The 16,588-nt window shown below is 49.0% G+C and overlaps 1 protein-coding gene across 3 annotated transcripts in view; it reads left to right on the forward strand.

The window, feature by feature from the left end:
* The first annotated feature begins 1,463 nt into the window (after positions 1-1,463).
* Positions 1,464-16,588, forward strand: part of LOC139048064 (phospholipid-transporting ATPase ABCA3-like) — a 176,055-nt gene continuing 160,930 nt past the window's right edge. For 2 of the 3 annotated variants that reach the window (XR_011507473.1, XM_070522455.1), the window contains exons 1-2: positions 1,464-1,611; positions 15,167-15,573. Coding sequence is in view for 2 of the 3 variants with exons in the window: in XM_070522455.1 (XP_070378556.1) it covers positions 15,282-15,573 (292 nt within the window). In the remaining variant the exon portion in view is untranslated. Of the gene's footprint in view, positions 1,612-14,937; positions 15,078-15,166; positions 15,574-16,588 lie in introns of those variants that run through there. The other variant, XM_070522456.1, reaches the window with a different exon arrangement.

A 16,588-nucleotide genomic window follows, 5' to 3' on the forward strand; every position in this document is an offset into this window, starting at 1 on the left:
GGGCTTTCAATAAACTGAAAGGGATGCAACGCTAAGACTATCACCCAACTCACCACGAAAACTGAGAACCTTATTAGATTAATTATGAGAGTGTCCAACAAAAAAGGTGGCATAAGCGAGGATATACTCCTTAGGGCTCACCATGCTTTCCTCATCAGCCATGTCATTTACATAGTCGCGGCCCTCAATTGGATGAAAACGGAAATGGATAAATTAGACACGCTTATGCGCAAAAGTATCAAAAGGGTGATTGGCGTGCCAATCACGGCTAGCACAGAGAAACTCATGACATTGGGAGTACACAACACAACTTCGGAATTAATAGAAGCACAAAGATCGGCACAAATTATTAGATTATCAAACTCCAAAGCAGCCAGAAGACTTCTAGATGCGGCAGGCCTCCGTCCTAGCTTCAATCAGGGAAATATCCCGCAACTTGGTATTCAGACAAGAAACTCCTTTATTGTAGACCCTTTCCCAAGAAATGTCCACCCCCAACACATAAAGGTCGAAGGTTAGCGAGGGCTAGAACTTTCTTAAAGAACATATCCGGACCGGAGAACTTTGTTGACGCAGCGCGACATGCCAGTGCTAACAAGTTCTCCGTATCCACAGTCAATGACAGGGGAGAACTCCTCTCGGCAGCCTCGCTGAAAACCTCCTTGGTCGATGTGGTGGAACAGGCTGCTATATCTCTCGGATTACTGGACTCAAAACGCACTACGTTGTACACGGACTCCCGAGCAGCCGTTAGAGCGTTCGCATCGGGATGGATAGCCAAAGAAGCAGCCAGGATTCTAAACGGCAAACACCCCTCTGACATTGTCCACCACATAGTCTGGTTCCCAGCTCACATGGGACCAGACGTATTACCGGGTCACCTGAACCCCAATGAGATAGCCCACGACCATGCGCGAGGTTTCCTATGCCACGATGGGATAGTGTCTCGGGTGAGTTCGGGAGAGCTCGTCCACAGTGATCCATTGGTTACTTTTCATGAAATCACCTCTCATTACAGAGGGAATAGGCAGAGTTTTTCTTTCCCCCATCATAAGCTCAACAGGCCACAAGCTAGCACGCTCCGCATGCTCCAGACGGGGTCCTACCCCTCTAGGGGCTTTTTGAACAAGCTCCACCCGGACATCGATCCACTCTGCCCAGATTGTGGCACTGAATTTAGCTCATTAAATCACATCCTCTGGCAGTGCCCTGTGTTACAGGATTTTAACAAAGAAGACGACTGGACGAAGGCCATCACAGACCCGAGACAGGACGTCCAGCTCCTGGCTGTCCAGAGGGCCCGTGAACGAGCGGAGAGGCATGGCCTCTCTGTTCCGACATGGGACTAGCCAACGGCTGGGTAGGGGCCTGAAGGCCCCCGCTTAGCTCCTCAGGACCCAAATAAAGTTGTTTGCTGCTGCTGCTGCGGGTATGAGCCATTGCAACGAGCCGCTCAAGACTTTCGCCTTAAAAGAAAGGACAGAAAAGAGCGCGTACCAGCCGCGTGTTCTCGCGCGCTAAAGAAGAAGCGTTTCACGAGCTCGCGCGTGGAAGTGCCCCAGCCAGCGGATTCCTTCGAAGACCGAGGTGTTCCTGACGACGACCTTTCCTGTAAGTCGCTGCATTACCATGTCGACTTCTCATAACTTCAGCCCCTAGTACTTTCTCGTTCGCGATGTCCAAGTTCGAGAGCAGCCCGCCGCCAGGTACGTGCGCTGTCGTGAAGGCTTCAGATTAGGCTCAACCCTAACACGATTTGTGTAAAAAACGAGGCAAGGCTTTATCACCGCTAACAGTCAATCTACGTGATAGCATACTTAGAAGTACTTGTTGCTGGACGTGTCGCGTTTCTTTCTGGTCCCTTTTTTATCGTGCTATTTTTTGGCAATACTTACAGCGTTATGCTTCTCACGTTTCAGCAGTTGCCCGGGCGCACACCGCGGGGGCCCTTGCACACACTCATTGATCAAAGCGACGTTTCTATGCCTCGTATCTCGTACAAAGATGAGATTTCGTGCGTAATGCGTCACGCTCGCGTACGCTCAGCACATCTCGCGTTTTCAGTTACATGCCTCGACAGTCGGTATGATATAACCTACGATGCGCGACCGATGGTGGGATAGAACATTTGTCTTCCTTCAAAGCGTGTCAAAGCTCAAATCACTACGCCACGATTGCACGTATTTTCCCATCACGGAAAAGTTTCATGAAACGCCTGGCGCGAGCCTTTTGCACATTTCCCGGTCGGGACAGCTGGCGCTTTGAGACGCTGTCTCAGACTGCACTGCCTTCGGGATCTGCCCATAGTTTTTTTGTTAGAGGAAAGTGATACCTACTACGGCGCTGAAGTCCGTTTGTAATGCTATCGCTATAAGTCGTGGCCGTTTAGAAGTTGGAGGTAGGCCGCGTTGTTGAGTCATGATTCAGCTATACAACATAAGGTACACGCTAGGGTCCACTTGCACAAAGCAGCTTACACGTTGGTAGCTTACCTATCTTTTTGAACGGTTCACGCAAGCCACAGTAATTGAAGCGCATTATGTTGTCACTGTAAGGGTTAAAACTTTCGGAAAAATTTGTTTCGCTTGCCAGTGCCGTGACGTTGTTGCGGTGTCACACGTTATTTGGGATTTCAAAATCTTTCTTCGATTGTGCGTTTCTACTGGTAGTTCCTTTGATTGCATGATTATCCTCTGTATTGAAGTGTAGGCAAAAAAAATATTCCGCCTCCATTCTAACCTGTAAAAGCGGGTGCACAGCGGAATGGGTGCGGACGTCATACAAGTACCGCCGCCCCAACAGACGCTAGACGACGTTGCACAAGTGCCACCACCGCAAGCGATGCACTTCATGGGACCACGCACGACTGCGGAAGTGCAGCATGCATCCTCATTCCTCTAGGCCGTCCGGCATGCGCAAGTGACTTTTGTAGCTAAATTATTGCTTAAAATTAAATTGCATCAGACAATGCATAAAGTACGACTTAAGCACAAACTGCAGACATGATAGCATCGGATTGTAATTCGAATGTGCGAATATATTTCTGTTACGCGGAAGCTGACACACAAACCCCTTTTCCAGCTGCCGGTTTTTAATTTGAGCTGAAATTCCTTTTGAACCCTTATCATTCACGCATTAAGGAGGGCAGACAAATTTTGAATAAATGGAGTGAAAATGCCACAATCTACCTGCACTATCTTTTATAACCTGGAAAGAACCTGTGAATATTCATCACGCTTTAACACCGCACTTCTGAAGGTGTTTGAGGGACTCCAGGCACCCTTATACATAAGGAAATGCAGCAGGAAATGCAGAATGAATATATAACTCTAATCTCCCATTCCTAGTTTTGCGCTATGAGCATGATTATACAACACAAAAGTAGAAAGCCATATATCGAAAGCGCAGGTACAGTATCACAAACACTGTTAAAAGCGAATGTACGTGTGTACAGCACATGAGATTTTTCAGACATGTGAGCCGTCTTCGTTCCCCTTAATTTCTCTTGCTAAGAACCCGTGAAAGAAATGTAAACGCAACACAGAAAAGTAACACTCGTGAAATTCGGCACACAACACTGCACATAATTAGCGCATTATATAATGGGGCTGTGAACTGAGACATCCGTGTACCCGCTTTGGGACAGCGAAGCTACGAGGCTCATTTTCTATGAGCTGAGGCTGAAGACAGACGGTTCTGTGACCGTTGTAGGACTTGGATATGTGCGCTTAGAAAATTTATGGTTCAGATGTATTCCGGAGTACCTATTTGGCGAATTCTGTTTAACATAACCGTTAGTTTGATAGATGAGATTTTTTGGCATCAAGCACCCAATCCTTATGGCAGGGCAGACATCTGTAAAAAATAGGAACAAACAGGAACCTGTGTCCACATGAAGTTCCTCAAATAGTAATTATTGTAACCTTGTGGACATAGGCTAACTATATCAACCTGTACGATTTTACCAGAAATCCATAAAGCTGTATATAGAACTCCTCTATAGAAAAGTTTGAAATGAACGTTGCCAATCAACCAAGACGGTAGAGCTAATTTGAGACATAATCCATAAATTATAGCTGTGGTCGTCTACTTCGTGTGGACCTATAGAAAACTAGTTCTGCTGCTCGATTAAGTCTAGGAGAATCATTACTAAAAGCTCAGCAGAAATTACGTGTGTCGCTCTCCTGAGTTCCCTGACGAAGCAAACCTTGGCACGGTATGTCAGACGGAAGCTCAGCAGATTCTTCTGCAGAGGATGAAAGTCGTGTTGACGCACCGCGTGTATTTGAACCCGGTCACTGAGGTGAAACTGTATGCTGTATCGGAGTATCTGCAGCAAGAGAACCTTTATCAATAGTAAATGGAAAAGATGGAAAACGACCGTGAAGGGGTTGCTAGCGAATCCCTCGGTATAAGTTTTCAGGGAAGTCTTCTCCTGCCTGATATTTTGAAAGTTTGGAATCATTAAAACGCTTGTCAATTTCAAGCTGGAAATCATTTGTTCCTATCCTGCGGTCAATCTCGAAAGGGCCCAAATATCTTGAACCAGGCTTTCTCGAGCTACGTGCTAGGACAAAATCTCCTGTTAGAAACCGGGGCCATTTTTGTTTGCGCGCCGACGGTCTACATACGTTTTGATATATTTTTGTTTTGTTGTAGCACTCGTGTTTACAATTCCTGGCGCAGCTTAGGAGACACAAATGACCGATAAACTGTAGGCATGTTTGTGACATCGACTCGAGTTCTCGATTTACAACTATGGAGAAGCATAGCCACAGAAACACCTGTAGTCATATGTGCAGAGACCGCGTAAGTTGCTATGTTTTCTAAGCCTGCAGACCTAAGGTCTTGTTGTTCCAGTATAGAAAATTGCATGAATTCTTTGAGCACACGATTCATTCTTTCTACCTCGCCGTTTGGGTGAAGGCAGTAAAGTGAAGAGATACCTAATGCTTTAATTCTTCTTACAGGAAGTTTTGAAATTCCGCCGAAAGAAATTGTGATCCATTATTGGACAAAATGGCATTAGGAAACCCGGCTCTAGTCAACATAGAAATGAGAAAGCGCGTGATAGCTTCAGAAATGAGTGAAAGCACAAAGCAGACTTCAGGCCACTTGAAATGGTAGTCGACAATGGCTGGAGCAGAACGGGCGTACTGCGGAGCACGATCTAAAGGACTTATATATATTAGTCATATCATAAGAAGCCAACAAACACTGACACCAAGGACAACATAGGGGAAATTACTTTTGCCTAATAAATGCAATAAAGAAACGATAAATAGGTAGAGCATCGCACGCGAAATGCAAAGGTTGTGGGTTCGGTCCCCACTTGCGGCAAATTGTTTTTTATCCACTTTTATTTCCAATAATTTATCGTTTATTTCATTTATTAAGCACAAGTAGTTTCACCTATGTTGTCCTTGGTGTTAGTGTTTGTTGGCTTCTTAGGGGATGACTAATAAAAAATTGGACCCCTCGGCTAATCCCCTTCCTTGTCATTTATATATATTGTAAAGGAGATTTAATAGGGTTCGTAGCGACCGGCGGTTCTACGATGCACCGAGCACTTCCCGAGCTCGAGCTTCTGCTGCGCGCTTGATGCTGCCGATGCTGCTGACCCAGTGCGCACGTTCGTTTTCTTCCTTACAAAATACATATATATATATATATATATATATATATATATATATATATATATATATATATATATATATATATATATATATATATATATATATATATATATATATATATATTGCCGCTAGGTGTCACGCGCCAGCGCTGAACAAGAAGTGACTTGAACGCGCGCTCGGCAAGAGGTGGGCGCTGAAGAAGAAGAAGCAGAGGCTGAGGACGCCAGCTTGAGTTTTGTGTACACCATCTTGGACAACTGTTTGTCTCGCCGACGCCGGGTACATCTTCAATTGTCTTTTCGTGACAAAAACTGGTGGAGGTGCGAGGTACGGTTCATCCGATGCCACAAACTCCTCCTGGTAGCAGGAGTACCAGCCCTATACTAGTGGACACCCCTGTTCACCGGGCCAGCAGGCGAATCCGAGGATTACCTCCGGAGCTTGATCACATCTCCGCAACAACATCTACGCCCCCACGGACCAGTATGGAAGGAACATCGACGTCTCCATCGGCCATTATGCAAGGTACGGCCACAACGGCAACTCAGTACCTGCTCCAGAATCTCAGAGTGCCGAAAGTGTTCCACGGGGATGTCTTCGAGGATGTTGAAGACTGGTTAGCCCAGTTTGAGCGCGTTGCTGAGATAAACGAATGGAGCGACGTGGCGAAGCTGCGAAACGTGTACTTCAGCTTGGAGGACGGCGCTCGCACTTGGTACGAGAACCGAGAAGGGCTCCTGAAATCATGGCTCGAGTTCCGCCATGGCTTGCTGGAGACATACACAAATCCTGATCGCCGCGAACGAGCCGAACGGGCGCTCCAATCCCGCATTCATCTGCCGAATGAGAGCGTGACGTCGTACGTAGAGGATATGACGCGCCTCTTCCGTCGGGTGGACCCTACCATGTCAGAGGAAAAAAAGCTGCGCCATCTAATGCGGGGAGTTAAAGAACAGCTATTTGCTGGCCTGGTTCGAAGCCCGCCCAAGACCGTGGGTGCATTCTTAACCGAAGCCACCACGATGGAAAAGATGCTGCACCATCGCTCAGCTTTCTATGAAAGGCAAATGAGCGCTGCTTCACCTTCGGACCAGCGCTCAGCTACGTATGACAGACACGCGAATGCTGCTTCGCTGACGGACGCGGTTGCCTTTGGAAACCTGGACGTTCTCCGAGACCTTATCCGCTCTGTGGTTCGTGAGGAGCTTCAACGGCTCAGCTGCCCACCTACGCCCACGCTGGGTTCCATTTCTGCCCTCGTGAGAAGTGAAGTGCAGCAAGCGATCCAAGGTCCCGTCGCAAGCAACAATGCGCCGCCTGTGACAGCACAGTTGCAGCGGCCGTCGCATGCGGAGGTATTGGGGCGAGTCCCTGTCCGCGTTCCGACCCATTTCATCCCCGCCACGTCTTACGCCGCGTCATACGTCCAGCCGCTCCCATCAGTGCAACCGATCCAACGTATGGAGGATCGGCGCCCGCTCGAAAGGAAATCTGACGTCTGGCGTACCCCGGACAGAAGGCCTCTGTGCTATCACTGTGGAGAAGCCGGTCACGTATACCGCGAATGCCCATACCGCCGCCTAGGACTGCAAGGTTTCGCCGCAAATTCACCAAGGCCCAGATATGGCGAAAGGCCTAGGGCGATTGAAGAGTATCTGAACCAGCAGGGTATGCCACTGTTCCCGCGGCGGCAGTCGCGCTCGCCGTCCCCCAGGCGATCTTCCCCAGCTCCTAGAAGCCCTCCAATGGCAGCGCAGGGACGATCGCCAAGCCCTCGCCGGGAAAACTAAGAGCAGCGACCTTCGGGGGCGAGGCCGCTGATAATCGCCCTTCCGAAGACCTCCCATCGACGCGAGCACGGTCCATACAGCACAATTCAGCGACGACAGCAGCCGAACTCAGTGACAGACTCTCGCTAGACATACCTGTTGTGCTCGACGGCCGCCACGTTAGTGCGTTATTGGATACGGGTGCCGATTACTCAATCTTGTGCGGAAAACTAGCGAAGGAACTTAGAAAAGTCATCACGCCTTGGTCTGGAACGCAAATTCGTACTGCTGGCGGGCACATCGTAACACCGTTGGGCGTGTGCACGGTCAGAGTACAAATTCGTGGGTCCACGTTTCCAGCCAGCTGCCTTATACTCCGCGATTGTTCTCGGGACCTCATCTTGGGCGTCGACTTTCTGCGCGAGTATGGTGCCGTTATAGACCTCCGGGCACGCACAGTGACTTTTTCGACAGAGAGAGCAGCGAACAGCCGCGACAATTGCCAACGTAACGCGCTTCGGGTTTACGCCGACAGTGTAACTTTACCACCACGCGCAAGTGTCCTGGTAGCGGTCGTATGCGACGATCTGCGTGACGGCGAAGCTGTTGAAGAGGGCAATACCTCCCTTATGCTGACTCACGGTGTATGTGCAGCCCGCAGTCTCATCATGCTTCGAGGTGGACATTCTGCGCTCCCCGTGACGAACTTCAGCCAGGAACATCGGCACCTGTTTCGTCGTACTACTATCGCTTTTGCTGAGCCCATAGCAGACGTTGCTGAATGCTTTGCCTCTATGACAAAGGACAACCCAGCTCAGACGCTCAGCAACATCGACATCAATTCAGGCCTTCCAGAGGAAAAGCAAAAAGCGCTGCGCGAGTTGCTACTTCGGTTCAGGGAGTGCTTCGCATCTACTTCTAAGGTACGCCAGACGCCCATCACGAGACACCGAATGATCACGTATGACGATTCTCGTCCCATACGACAACTGCCTTATCGCGTATCGGCGAAAGAGCGCAACGTGATTAATGCACAAGTGAAAGAAATGCTTCACGATGACGTCATACAACCATCCCAAAGCCCTTGGTCGTCGCCAGTGGTCCTTGTCAAAAAGAAAGACGGAACGCTTAGGTTCTGTGTTGACTATAGAAAGTTGAATAACGTCACAAAAAAAGACGTTTATCCGCTTCCGCGGATCGATGATTCGTTAGATCGGCTGCGGCGAACCAAGTATTTTTGATCACTAGATTTGAAGAGTGGATACTGGCAAATTGAAGTTGACGAACGAGATCGCGAAAAAACTGCCTTTGTCACCCCGGATGGACTGTACGAATTTAAAGTACTTCCATTCGGCCTGTGTTCTGCACCAGCCACATTTCAGAGAATGATGGACACTGTTCTTACGGGTCTGAAGTGGCACAGTTGTTTAGTATACTTAGATGACGTCGTCGTGTTTGCGGCGACCTTCGAAGAACATCTGAAGCGTTTAGAGGCGGTACTTGAGGCGCTCCGCTCCGCTAATCTCACACTAAAGCCTGAAAAGTGTCACTTCGGTTACGAAGAGTTGAAGTTTCTCGGCCATGTCGTGAACGCCGACGGTGTCCAGCCTGACCTAGACAAAACATCCGCTGTTGCTGCTTTTCCGACTCCTCGTGACAAGAAAGCAGTACGCCGCTTTCTCGGTCTGTGTGCGTACTATCGTCGCTTCATCGCAAATTTCTCCCGGATCGCCGAACCACTCATACGCCTCACGCGAGAAGACACACCCTTCGTTTGGACGGACGAGCAGGACGCAGCTTTCACCGAGTTACGGCAGCGCCTGCAGGAATCACCCGTGCTCGCTCACTTTGACGATGACGCTGACACCGAGGTGCATACCGACGCCAGCAACATCGGTCTTGGCGCTGTTCTCGTTCAGCACCAGGAAGGCGTCGAGCGAGTGAGCGCTTACGCCAGTCGCACCCTTTCACGTGCCGAAATTAACTACTACACTTCCGAGAAAGAGTGTCTAGCGGTTGTGTGGGCCATCATGAAATTTCGGCCTTATCACTACGGTCGCCCTTTCAAGGTGGTGACAGACCACCATTCCCTGTGTTGGTTAGCCAACTTACGAGACCCATCCGGGCGACTTGCTCGATGGAGTCTCCGTCTGCAGGAGTTCGATGTTACCATCGTCTACAAATCGGGCCGCAAACACGAAGATGCCGACGCGTTGTCGCGCGCTCCCGTCAAAACTTGCGATAAGGACATGGACGAAGACGGCGCATTCCTTGGGGCCCTCACAGCATCTGACCTGATCACACGACAGCGTGAGGACGCCGAAATACGCCCTCTCGTCGATCACCTAGAAGGCAAGAACGTTACAGTTCCACGACACCTTTCTCGCAGTCTCTCGACCTTCTGGCTCTGACAGGGTGTCCTCTACAAGAAAAACTCGAGTGCCAGCGACAAAGAGTATCTATTGGTCATACCTGCCACCCTCCGTGATGACATTCTCCTAGCCTGCCATGATGAGCCCACGTCTGGACACTTGGGATTTTCACGCACTCTTGCAAGAGTACGCCAGACGTACTACTGGCCCAGACTTTCTACCACGGTGAAGCGTTATGTGCAAAGCTGCCGTGAGTGTCAACGCAGGAAATCGCCGTCTTTGAAGCCCGGGGAGTTACTGCAACCCATCGCACCACCTAGCGCACCGCTTGATCAAATCGGTATGGATCTTCTGGGACCCTTTCCCTTGTCAGCCAGCGGAAACAAGTGGATTATAGTCGCCACAGACTATCTAACACGCTACGCCGAGACGAAAGCTGTACAACGTGCCACCGCCTACGAAGTTGCCCAGTTCTTTATCGATCAGATAGTCCTAAGACATGGTGCCCCATCACATGTCATCACCGACAGAGGAACTGCCTTTACGGCCCAACTGATAGAGGACATATTCGAGCTGAGCTGCACGCAGCATCGCAAGGCCACTGCCTATCATCCGCAGACCAACGGACTGACGGAACGGCTAAACAAAACCATTGCTGACATGCTGTCTATGTATGTAGACGTCCACCATAAAACATGGGATCAAGTCCTGCCGTACGTTACATTCGCGTACAACACCGCCATTCAGGAAACAACACGCTTCACACCGTTCCGTCTTTTCTACGGGCGCGAAGTCCAGACCACGCTAGACGCAATGCTCCCGCACGACACCGACGCATCACTTACTTCCGACGCCGAGCAACTTGCTCAACACGCAGAGGAAGCTCGTCAACTCGCGCGCATACACATCACGACGCAGCAGAGTGCAGACGCGCGACGCTACAACCTTCGACATCGGCAAGTCGAGTACCAGCCAGGTGACCAAGTCTTGGTGTGCACTCCAACTCGTCGCCAGGGGTTGTCTGAGAAGCTGCTGAGTAGATACTTTGGACCCTACAAAGTGATACGCCGCGTTAGTGAAGTGAACTATGAGGTCATTCCCGACGGTGCCGGGTCGCCTCGGCGTCGACAGCACCACTCAGAGATAGTGCATGTTGTTCGCCTCAAACCGTATTTCGCGCGTTAAGGCGGCGCCAACCTGATCTCATACGACTTCCCCACTTCCACTTTCTTTTAGTAAGCATCGTAGTTTCGTAAGCATGCAGTTTCGATGCTTTTCTTTTGGCAGGGGGATAATGCCGCTAGGTGTCACGCGCCAGCGCTGAAAAAGAAGTGACTTGAACGCGCGCTCGGCAAGAGTTGGGCGCTGAAGAAGAAGAAGCAGAGGCTGAAGACGCCAGCTTGAGTTTTGTGTACGTCATCTTGGACAAATGTTTGTCTCGCCGACGCCGGGTACATCTTCAATTGTCTTGTCGTGACAATATATATATATATATATATATATATATATATATATATATATATATATATATATATATATATATATATATATATATATATATATATATTTCCCATGGTTTACGAGCATTCCACACGTTGAAGGGGAGTGAGAGAACATTTGGCGAATTTATGTCGCAGTTGTAAAACAAAGCAGCTTCTTACAAGTTCCTCAACCTTAAAATCTATGTGAGGGTACAAGTAGATGCTTCTCAGTCTGAGCTTTGTATACGGGATGCCGAAATGACCTTCATGAGCACAGAAGCATCTCACGCAAGGAAGCTGGAGGAATAATACGCTTTCCTCGCAGTAGGAAGTTATCTATGTGAACTAAGTTTGACTGTAAGCGTGCGTATGCCTGTAATTCTAGTGAAAGTTCAGCAGTGATTTCCCAACCATTTATTATCCTTTCTCCTAAAGCTTGGCAAACTTGATCAGCCAGTGTAGCTGTTTGAAGCTCTTATTGTGTCATGCATTATGAGAACAGACACTCTTTCTTCTTCTAGTGTAGGGTCAAATTTCGGAGAAACGGGAAGGCGCCACAATGCATAAGCTATAACATTTTGATCCCCTTTCAATATTCAGTCTTGAAATTTTAATGAAGTAATCAAGCACTTAAGCGTGAAGTCCTTAATGGACGTTGTCCAGGATTGCTTGGAAAACAGTAATGTATCAAGAGGTTGGTGATTATTGGTAATGGTAACGATCTGCCCCACAAGTAAACATGCCAATTTCCAAGCTAATGCTTCTCGTTCGTGTACTAAGTACCATCGTTCTGCGGGAGTTAATCTGCGGAATGGAAAAGCTACTGTCAATAATTGTTTCAGCATTTTTGTTGAAGGACCGCTTCAATGCTAAAGTCTGAAACATCCATTGTTACAATTATGCGTAGGTGCGTTTAAAACATGCCCACTAAAGCCTTAACCAGACTTACGCGCTGGTACGCGGCCGCACGCGCAGCGCCGCGTCTGAACGCGCACGGCGTCAGGCGCGGAGGCTGCATCGCATGTTGACGCGCGGCGGCGTGGAGACGTTGCTCTGCTAGGTTTCTTGCGCTCGCGCCGGAAGCTGCCGCTCGCGTCACGCGCCCGATGCGCCTCACGTGACGACGGCGAACCAACGTGACTTCCGGAACGATTCTTCGCGCGGCGTGCAGGCAAACCCGGGCAGGCTGCGTGCGTTGTGATCGGAGCTTTGCGCGGGTTTATGTATTTTTTGATAGCACTAGCCGCTGAAGTATTCAGCCGCAACGGGTGCATTATTAACGAAATGTTCGTTGCCGAAGTTGGGCACGTGACACAGCGTGCAGAACGCGTAAGGCACAGACCACGCGAGTGATGGTATGCCGACGCTGCTGCAGGTTTCACCGAGTTCACAATACTTACAGTTGAGCTGACTGAACCACTAGGAGTCCTGCAACATAATTTTTTTAAATACGAAAACAAATTTTTAAGTTAAAGCTTATTGCGTGCTATTGCCACCTTTAGGACATTGATTAACGTGACCATTAGGCGTAGGCTGGGCTGCCTTGTATCGGCGCGATGAAACGCGCGGCGACGACCGCGCGGCAACTCGTGCATCGTTTGGGTGGGCTCCCTGTTCCTCCGCCGGGCGGGACGCGACGTCGAGTGAGCGCGGTGCGGGCGGACGCGTCCCAACGCCTACGTCTGGTTGGGGCTTACAAGCCAGCGCTTTGGGACGCTTGTCATGTTTTTTTGCAGTATGAGCTATTCGAACACTGCTCGCGATTTCAGCCGTCATTTAATATTTAAACATAATAATACTCATTTCCTTAGATTTAATACGTCTTGCAGAACAATTTAGAACTGAAGTTAAACAGCGCGAATAAAAGGAGGACAAGTTCTAAGTGTGAACCAACTAGTCCTCATCAAGATCTTACTAATGCAGAACAATGCTCACATTAACTGTGCGATTTCTCTTTGCGTCAGAACTCGAACGCCAGGTGGCGAAAGACGTCTACCGCGTTCATGTTCTAATCGCCGAAAATGGTGCACAGAAGAAGCTGCATTTTAGGACCTCCGGCTAGGCAGCATCGCCAGCTCGAACGAATTGTAACACAGCTTATGCAGATCATGCAGATCCTGCCGGCATGTGCCACAGCCACGATAGGCTGGCTAGAATAGTGCCTGCTGGTGCGGGGTATCCGGAGCGAAGCTTCCCTCGCATCGCACAAACATGGCCCCGTGGGTTGTCGAAAACAAACTCAATATAGCAAGGCGGGCCGGCGTACGCGCCGACAATGCTCCGTTGGTTCAGATGCAGCAACAGTGCGCTGGTGCGTGTGCGGCACACGCTGCAGCTCAACGCCACAGGCGCCCAGACGAGGTGCCGTGGTGACAAAGAGGCCGTGGCAAAGCGACAAAGTGGACGAAATTCTGTAGTCCAAAGGGCGAAGCGGTCGCACACGTAGTGCTCGCCGTGAGCATGCTGCGGTACGGTAACGCCAGGTCGACACCAGGCAAGAACGCCGGCAGGACTGTAGTTCTAACCGAAGCTGCACGCGATCACCGAGTTCTCTCTATTCGCGTATCAGCACACGCCACATCACGCGTGGTCCATTAGTGAGCTTATGTTTCGTGCAATTGATGCTGTCACTACAGCTACGAGCCTTACACTTCCTGGAATATTCTGACATGCTCCTATCGAATTGATCGCTTCAACCTTATGACTAAAATAGGAATTTTCTTTAAAACAAATGTACCGATAAAGTTGTTCAGTTGCCTAATTTAAACAGAGAAATTGTAGCAGAAGAGAGTGATACTGCAACCATTACGCCATTGATACGTTTCCTCCACAACGGCTTGCCTCATAAACACATAGTAGATTCGGTATGTAAAACTAGAAATTATTCTAAAGAAGGAACAGGTCATTGACGAACTGGAGGTTCAAAGGTCTTTCAAATTTCTTGCTTTTGTAAGTAGCTGTCCAGTTTGACGAAATACTTCTCCGTAAACCCGCAAGGCTTCCACCTTGCGGGTTTCCGCAGAAGTATTACGTAAGTAATTAAAAAAGGAAAGTAATTAATAAAAGGAAAATAAGACATCCAAACGTAGCTAAGTGCTATAAAGGAAGCGCATACGGGCTTTGACGTTTCGATCGCGTTGAAGCGAGAGATGCATGAAGGTTGATTCGCTTGCTGCTGCCGTGATTCTCACTCCAGAATTTTGACAGCGAGTTTCCGTGCTCATCGAGCAACATGTGTTCATGTTTACCTGCGCACGCGTGACACCATGATGGTTAATTTAGTTAAAAAAAGCGTTGGTGGGCTTGTTTGTTTAAATCCATGATAGGATGTCTGAGCGCGACAGAACACGGACGTAGAAAGAAACAAACACACACAGACAGCGCTGTCTCTGTGTGTCTGTTTCTTTCTAAGTCCTCGTTGAGTCACGCTTACATGTTCTATCATTGTTAATTTAGTCAGTAAGCGAATGCTTACCAGAATATACGGCCGATAGAAGTACTGTCCTTACTTCTTACAGCTATGTACTAATTTGCTATCGCAATCGGTGCTTCGGCTTTCGCGCGGAACTGCGAATTCTTTATGAATGCAGATGCAGTGATGCCCACGTGATCAGCGCTCATCACAAACGTCCACGTGCGCCTGCGCGCTCTCGCGCCGGCGTTGTGGTCATGCGGCAAATTCAGTGCTCTGACGCAGGCTGTGTTGCTGGCTGTGCGCACTTCCACTGCCATTTGATGACCAACCACGTAGCCGCACGCCGACTTTGGCTTTCAACGCTTCCGACGTTCATCCCCGGCGCCACACAAAAATCAACTTGCGTAAAAGCGCTTACTATACGATTTCCAAGATCACTATGCCTACAGCTGCGTTGCCCTTAAATGACTGTTATGAAACTCCATGCTTGCAGGGATATCTCTGGCGCAGAAGTGCTCGTCGCTTGCGTGCGCCCCGCTGGACGAGCAGGCGCGTGATCACGGAGAAGCAGCTCGGACTCCTTCGGACTCAGCTCCTATCGAGCCACCATGGAGCGCGTGCTGCAGTTCTCGGTGCTGATGTGGAAGAACATGTACCTTCGACGCCTGAGGGTGCGTCCGGTCGCCTTCGTCTTCGAGATTGTCATGGTGACCCTGCCGTTCTTCAAGATCCAGAACGAGCGCGGCATCGGGGGCCAAGACGCCGTGGTCAGCAGCATCATCTACCCCGTATACTCGCCAGACTTATTAGACCTCAGGCTAGACACCATCATCTACGGACCGGCCAACAACTACACGCGGCGCATCATCAGTTCCATCGAGAAATCCCTGCCCAGGGTCGGTAAGTGGGTCGTGGCGGCCATTACAACCACATGTCGCTGCGAGCCGAGCATGGTATGCGTAATAAGTCTTTTGCTTTCGTTGTGCATTGCCCCAAATATTTTTGAATGCTGCATAGACGCCGCGTTATGTTCCGTCGTCGATTCTTCTTAGAGACAAAGCAAAATATATTTTTTTGACGGTTATTCTTGACGGTACCTACAAAGGTCAATGTGACGTCCGTTAAAACCCAGACGACCTTCCCTTCTTCCTTCATTCGTCTCCCGCAACTATCCACAATTTAGCGGAAATGTATTTCATACCTAAAATTCTAGCTCCTCCTTACAAATAATTTGGGATAACACAAATTTCAAGCGTGCGTTCCCCGAAGTAGTGGCTTCTTTGCATGGGACATGCGCTGGAAACGTTGAACGTATTTTCACTGGCCACTGTTTGAACTCGAAGCCTTCATTGTGATTTTTGCGCGACAGGGTCTTGAACCCTGTGCAATCCACATATACCCAAATCCGCAAGAGGCATCTTGCGAATTTCACCAGAATATCAAAATTTCATTTTGATACTCGAGGTTCTCAGGTTACGGAAAGCAATGCTGATACTCGTTATCAATATAGTGATGAAAAGTGTGTAATAAACACCCATTGTGTCTGTCCGTGTCTTTGGTCAAGTCGTCATCCTTGATAATAAGCTTAATTCATCAAGCATCTCTACCTAAATCGTAAATCGTGCCTAATGTGATTTGCCGATGTCTACAATGCACATAAATGAGAATTCCAGTGTCAACAAAGTTGTCTGTGTATATCTCCTGTTGGAAAGAAAATCCAGACCCGAGTCAATCTCCGATTATAGAATTTCCCATGTGGCACCGGTGCAGTGAGTGACCGTAACGTGACATAAACCTGACGTTTCAACTGAACGTTCATGATAAAGCAAAATTGCTCCCTTCCACAGTAAAGCAAATCGGGCAGCCAGCTCAAAGCGGATGATTATTTCGTCCAAAACATCTCTTGCTTCCGTTG

The sequence above is a fragment of the Dermacentor albipictus genome, chromosome 7 (assembly GCF_038994185.2).
Source record: "Dermacentor albipictus isolate Rhodes 1998 colony chromosome 7, USDA_Dalb.pri_finalv2, whole genome shotgun sequence".
NCBI classification, from domain to species: Eukaryota; Metazoa; Arthropoda; class Arachnida; order Ixodida; family Ixodidae; genus Dermacentor; species Dermacentor albipictus.